The sequence below is a fragment of the Protobothrops mucrosquamatus genome, unplaced genomic scaffold, assembly GCF_001527695.2.
Source record: "Protobothrops mucrosquamatus isolate PMUCROS unplaced genomic scaffold, P.Mucros_1.0 scaffold378, whole genome shotgun sequence".
In the NCBI taxonomy this organism is placed as follows: Eukaryota; Metazoa; Chordata; class Lepidosauria; order Squamata; family Viperidae; genus Protobothrops; species Protobothrops mucrosquamatus.
The window spans coordinates 1481397-1488156 of record NW_015386710.1 but is presented as its reverse complement, the minus strand read 5'-3'; the positions used below and the strand labels follow the sequence as shown (position 1 = coordinate 1488156).

Below are 6760 nucleotides of genomic sequence, written 5' to 3'. Positions count from 1 at the left end.
TTTACTTTGGCTCCCAGCCATCTGTATTCACTTGGAAAGAGGACCGTTATAAGAGCAGGATACTGGGAATTCTGGATGGCACTGATATTAAGGAAGCATCTATATAGAATTATTAATTCATTACTAACATATCGGTCTGGTGTACATTCACTTTCCATTCACATGTAATTCTATTTTCTAATAGAGGGTCTTCTAATAGAAGCTGATGGAGAAGATAATTTATTGTGATATTTTTCTCCTTTGCCAATGATTAGAATTATATATTGGATATAACCATAAAGTGGTGAACCCTAGTTTATTAAATAATGCACAGCTGACTGGATTTTTGCATCATAGCAAACTATAAATCAAGGGTTAAAGAGACAAAGTCTCTTTGCACATGTTGAACCAAGATCAAATAAAACACATTATTATATAAACAGATCTGTGAATATGTTTGCTGTCTAGTCTAGAAAATACAACCGACTCTGGGCTGCCTTGAGGACACTTGGAAGGCCGGGACACTCTTTTAAACAATTAAAAGAGTAGCCTGTGAAATGGGCAAGAAACTAAGCCAAGGGCATTGGTGAGCTTTTCAATGGGCCATTGTATCACTGGAATATCACTGTCTTTCTAGGACCCTAGTTGCACGCAAACAAAGAGGAAGATGCAGATGCAGTTATTCTGATTCATGCACCAGAATACTGCTTAATAAGACTTAAATTGGCTACACCCTCTTTATCCCTCTCCAATATTATACAATGTACTCTTAATTCATAATTCAATCATTACATTTAGTCTCTTTTTTATCATATAATGTAGAAAATGGTTATCTTCAGGTTATGTCTCTTTTTTTCATTTATGAAATCCTTGTGCTGTCATAATAAGCCACATGGGCTTGCCAGAAGACAAAGAGAAAAAAACATGATTTTTCCACCACATTGTGACCTCTGCAAAACTTTGTAAGGAACAACTTGGAATCTAATTCCATGGAAGATAAGGTTCTCAATGGCTACCAATCAGTCAGGGCAATGGCCTAGGTCAGTGGTGGCGAAACGTTTAGAGACCGAGTGCCCAAACTGCAACCCAAAACCCACTTATGTATCGCCAGGTGCCAGGTGGGCGTGCCCCACTGGGTGGGCGTGGCTGTGGTGGTCATGGCACTGGGTGGATGTGGCCAAGGTAGGCATGGTCACCTTGATGTTGCTCGTGGGAAGGGACACCTATGGGGGCCAGGCAGGGTTGGGGGAGATCCAGGGGGTCTCTTGCAGGTGGGGCTGTGGGTAGGAGGCTCATCCTGTGGGCTGAGACAAGGTGAGGCAGGGTGGGGGTGCCATTGTCTCAGGGCAAGGTGAGACAGGGGCCAGGGCGGCTACTGCCTGACACCATCGGCCCCCACGCACAGAAGCCAGCCAGCGCATGGGGGCTGACAGTGTCCGTCAGCAGCCACAGCCTGCCAGCCCCTCGACCAGCACACTCTGGGGCTCCGCAGCCCACCACCAACAGTTCAGAGAAGCCGCCTCTGAGTTGGACGGACGGCCGACAGCTGAGGAGGCGATTTAGTGGGTCGTGCCCGGGAAAAGGAGAGCATGTGAGGCCAGGAGGGATGGAAAGGGGGAGGGAAACCAGCCATGCTGGGATGCATGCGGCCACGTGGGACCTCGGTGAGTTAGTGGGCAGCTGGTTGAAGAGGGATGGTTACCATCTCTGGGGCATGGCGCGTGTTTCCACAGAGAGGGCTCTGAGTGCCGCCTCTGGCACGCGTGCCATAGGTTCGCCACCACTGGCCTAGGTCCTAGGAAGGACTAAGGCAATCCACATTCAAGTCCATTCTTAGTTAATTAAAGGTAACTAGTAACTTTAGAGCCAATTACTATCTCTTAGCCCACCCTGCTTCACAAGATGCTGTTGTTAGGGGTCAGAATTAAGACAGATCACCAGTAAAAAAAATGCCTTGACCTTAGGAGGAAGGGCAGCAAGTCTAAGAAACAAATAAGCAATAGTGATCTACATTCCTTCTATCCTGTGTGTGGACTTCCTATACAGCAGCTGTTGGCTTCTGTGCATGGAATGGGACAGCCAGTTTCAAAACTAAAACTGTTGCCAGAAGTAAGGGCAGATGAAGTGGAGGGAAATTCCTTTCCTTTCCAACAGACCTGCTGGACATCAGTTTGGAGAAGATAAAAGTAAACACAGCATTGTTCCAGAACGGAACCCCCCCCCCAAAAAAAATCACAGTTCGACCATCGTTGATTGGCAGGAAGAAACAACCCAACACAGAGCACAAGCTTTGGCGCTCTCCAGAACTCCTGGACTGCTTTTCCTATCGTCTAATAATTCCACGAATTGATCTGGAAGACGACCAAGCTGGTATTTTTTTGGGCGCTTTAGCCTAAAGAAAACAGTGGAAGGTGGAGAAGGCAGATTCGGGGCAGTGCTGCAAATTAGTCGCCTCTCCGCCCAGCCCCGCAGACACACCAACAACTCGCCGCTCCATTGCCTGGAAAAGGCGGCGACAAGATTTCCTGAGAGTCACCCGCAGGTTAGGAAGAGGCAGCGGCAACTTTGAACGCCCTCTCGAACTCCCCCCCTCCTCCTCCCACCGTTCCCGCTATCCTCTTAAGGAGCTGCCGCTGCGCTGCGCTGCCCAGACAGGCAAGAGAAGCGGCAGCGTGTCGCAGCTCGTCTAGTTTCGGCAACGAGGGGCTGCAAAAAGCCGATTAATGATGAATCCACCCTGCCTAGACAGGAGGACTTGATCCGCGGGAGCAGCGAGGAATCCGAGAAGATGCCCCAAGGGCCCTCGGAGGCCGATCCACGTCCCTTCCCGAGAGCGCCAACCTTTCAACGCCGCCCCACCTCCAGGACCTTCTTCCGTGGGAAGCAGGCAGCAGGCAGCCCCTCTCCGCCTCCGACCCGAAAGGCTCTCCTCGGAACTCCCTAACCCGCCGCTCAGGCTTGGAAAGGAAGGGGACCACCGCTCGAAAGGGCTCTCCGGGAACTCGGCCGGGTCGCCAGATCCTTGCGAGCGGCGCCGCCAACCCCTCTCTGAGCTGGGCGTCCCGCGGTTCTGCCCCCTCGGTCACCAAGCGAGTCCCGCTCCGGAGGTAGCGAGGTGGCTGCTCCGGCCTCCCATTGGCTGCTGGGCGCCTGACGCGCGGGCCGCGGGGCGGTGTCCTGGACGCCGGAGCCCGCCAGAGGAGCGCTCACAAACATGCTGCAGCCTCGAAGCGAGTCGGTCGCCGTTCCGACGGCGCTGGCGTGGAGACGGATCCGCTTCGCCTTCATGCCTCCCGCCTGGATGCCCTAAGCTGACCCTTGCCTCGCTGCACAGCCATGGGAGAGAGATGGCCCTTAGAGGATCACCTTCGCAACCGATCGAACTTGACGGCTCAGGCTGGCCTGAGACCCCTCAACGCCTCCACGGACGTGGGTCTACCTGGCAGCTGGAAAACGGAGTTGTCCCAGCAGTGGCTGGTGGGCATGAGCCTCCTGATGTCTTTGATGGTGACCTTCATTGTTGTGGGCAATGGTCTGGTGATTGCGGCCATTGGGAGGACGCAACGGCTGCAAACCCTCACCAACGTCTTCATCACCTCCCTGGCTTGTGCTGACTTGGTGATGGGCTCCGTGGTGGTATCCTTTGGTGCCACCCTAGTAGTGCGAGGCTCTTGGCTCTGGGGCTCCTTCCTATGTGAATGCTGGATTTCAGTGGATGTCTTGTGCGTGACAGCAAGCATAGAGACCTTGTGCGTCATTGCAATTGACCGTTATTTGGCCATTACTTCGCCCTTCCGCTACCAAAGCCTCATGACGAAGAGACGTGCCAAGATCATTGTCTGTGTTGTCTGGGCCATTTCTGCCTTGGTGTCCTTCTTGCCCATCATGATGCATTGGTGGAGAGACAAAGGCCTTGAGGCTCAGGACTGCTACAATGACCCCAGCTGCTGTGACTTTGTCACCAACAGGGCATATGCTATTGCATCCTCTGTCATCTCCTTCTACATCCCTCTTTTTGTTATGATTTTTGTCTACATTAGAGTCTACAGAGAAGCCAAGGAGCAGATGAAGAAGATTGATAGGTGTGAGGGCAGATTCTACAATAATCATCAGCAGCACCAGCATCCAGTCCACCAGCACCTGCCTATCTTGGGTAATGGCCAAACTAATAGACGAAAAACATCCCGGATTCTAGCTATAAGGGAACAAAAAGCTCTTAAGACTTTGGGCATCATCATGGGGGTTTTTACTCTCTGTTGGCTACCATTTTTCTTGGTCAATATAGTCAAAGTCTTTAATAGAGGTCTTGTACCAGACCAGCTCTTTGTATTCTTCAACTGGTTGGGTTATGCCAACTCTGCCTTCAATCCCATCATTTACTGCAGGAGTCCTGATTTTCGTAAGGCCTTCAAAAGGATGTTGTGTTGTCCTAGAAAAGCAGACAGGAGGTTGCATGCCAGCACTGGAGAGCTCTCTCATTACCCTGGAGGTTTCATCAGTACCCTGGGAAATACGGCTCCATGCACTCTTGGAGGGACATGGTCTGATTACAATGGTGGTATGCAGGATGGAAGTGACTCCAGCTTGGAGGAAGGGAACAGTAAAATCTCCTATTCAGAGTCCAAGGTATAAAGGGCATGTGGTGAGTGGGATAAAAGAAATGGGAAGTTATGTTGCATACTACGGAGCAAGAAAGGGAGCCAAAACAATAGATAGGACAGGGGGGGGATCTTAAAGGAATACCTCGTGAGGTGTTCTGGCTAATACTCAAAACTCCAGACTGACTTTTCTCAGTTGGATGAAGATATTATTTACCTGATGTACAAAGCAGGTGAACTTATATACAGTATACCTCTTATCCAAATTGAAGGAAAAGAAGAGTGACTGACCACTGAAAAAAAAGAAAACTATTTGTTTTCCAAGTCATCTGGATTATTATTTTTGGATTGCATGCTGCAAAGGTGGCAGTGGGCAGTTTAGGTAAGTAGGGAGTGGTGTGCCAGGAAAGGAACAAAAGCAAGTTGCAAGGAATTTGTAAAAGAAATATTTCAGGAAAAGTTGAATTTGTAGCAAGGGTTCAGCCTCACAGTAATGGAAAAGCAAGGCAGGGCTCTCCTGATACTGAAGGAAATAGGAAGAAGCCCTTGGCTGACAGTTTAATTTTAGAGCTAGAGATAACGCCCTTAGTTGTTTTTACTATTATTGGGTGTGTCAGTAGCACAAGTAGCCTTTTTTTTTTGTTTGCTTTTAATTTATTCGATCCTTGAAAGGAAAAGGAAAAGTGCTGGCCACCTGTTTATCTTTCCTGAGATCGGTGTGAATTTCAGGCAGGAAACAACTTTAGAAACCATGCTTAAAGTCTCTTTGGAATAAGCCATTGAAACATTTTCTAATGTGTTTTGTTATGCAGTCTGATCATCCGATGCATGTTCAGTCGGAAGCGAGTTTGATGAAACTTGTTCCCATATACAGTAAGTGCTCATTAGCTTGTAGCCTTGAAAACCTACATGCTCCTTAATATCCAAGAAGGAAGATCCATCAGAAATACTGCAAATGGGGAGTATTTTGTTTTGATCCAATTTCTCTCGGGTTTGGTCCTTTCGCCCAGTGATGTCAGGGGTGAGGGGATATCACGTTTCTTATCATATGAGACATCAGCAGTAAGGCTATAAAACATCTACCTCAAGCTGTGCATATTGTACAGGGAAAATGTGTTTATATTAAACAGCTTATTGATGTATTGCTAGTTAAGGGTTTTTAAAATAAAAATAAAAAAAGAGTCAGGAGTATCTCAATAGACAAATTGTTCACATTGAAAAATGAAAGAGAAAAATTGGCTTACAAGCACCAGAAATATGACTGCACATTTGAAAAGACTGAGAGGGGGTTTTTTTTCTTTTGCACAGTATTAACAAAGTTCTCTCTGTAAGTCTTTCTCTCTCACACGCACACACAAACACACACATTCGTATAGACGAACCCACTGGAAAACAAAGTAGACTTGATTTCTATTGCTGGCTGATTTTTTTTAATAACAATTTTATGTGGTTTAACAAAGGTACTGTAAGTATATTCATACCCAAGAATTTCTATTAGTAACTTCTCTGACTCCCAGAAAATCATGTGAACCTTTTGTGAATTTAGTGCTTCATTGTCTTTCTCCATTTTTTACTTCTGTGCATTTGTGTGTGTGTATGCGAGGGACTGTATGCACATGCATTTTATATTGTATTTATATTCTGTGGGTGCCGTTTACTACTGTATGTCATTGGTCTACGTGCAATAAAAAACACCGCAGTACAAACAAGTGTATTTACAATGTGTCTTTAAAAGTGCAGGAATTATATCCATTTTTGATTAAAAACAGTGAGTGTTTTTCTGGAAATATAGATCACGTTACCAATACAGTTCAACTTAATGGCTTTTCCTGACATAATTGTCTTTTAAAAAAATATGCTTGCTGTACCAAATAAGGCAGCATTCCTGTTAGACTGAAGACTGTTGACTTCTCCTGAAATTCCAGGGCGAAAAGCAAATCATTTCCAGCTTGCCTATAAATACATTAGCTACTTTTTTATCAGGTTCCTATTATCAATTTAATTTAGCCTGATAATAAAAAAAACTGAATGAGATGGCTGGAGATGGTGCATAAACAGTGTTGATTTCATTCGAGAACTATTAGGAAGGAGAGATTAACTGTGCTTTGAGACGCACAGGTCATACATTGTTTGCGTACAATAAATCATACAGATGTCTGGATATACCTGAGCTACATGATAAT

At 46.6% G+C, this 6760-nt stretch overlaps 1 protein-coding gene across 1 annotated transcript; it reads left to right on the top strand.

Annotated features, from left to right (window-relative positions):
• The first annotated feature begins 3315 nt into the window (after positions 1–3315).
• On the top strand, positions 3316–6306 carry ADRB1 (adrenoceptor beta 1). The gene has a single exon (XM_015815821.1). It carries the CDS (start codon positions 3316–3318, stop codon positions 4609–4611), a length of 1296 nt encoding a protein of 431 aa, XP_015671307.1. The 3' UTR covers positions 4612–6306.
• The last annotated feature ends 454 nt before the right edge of the window (positions 6307–6760 follow it).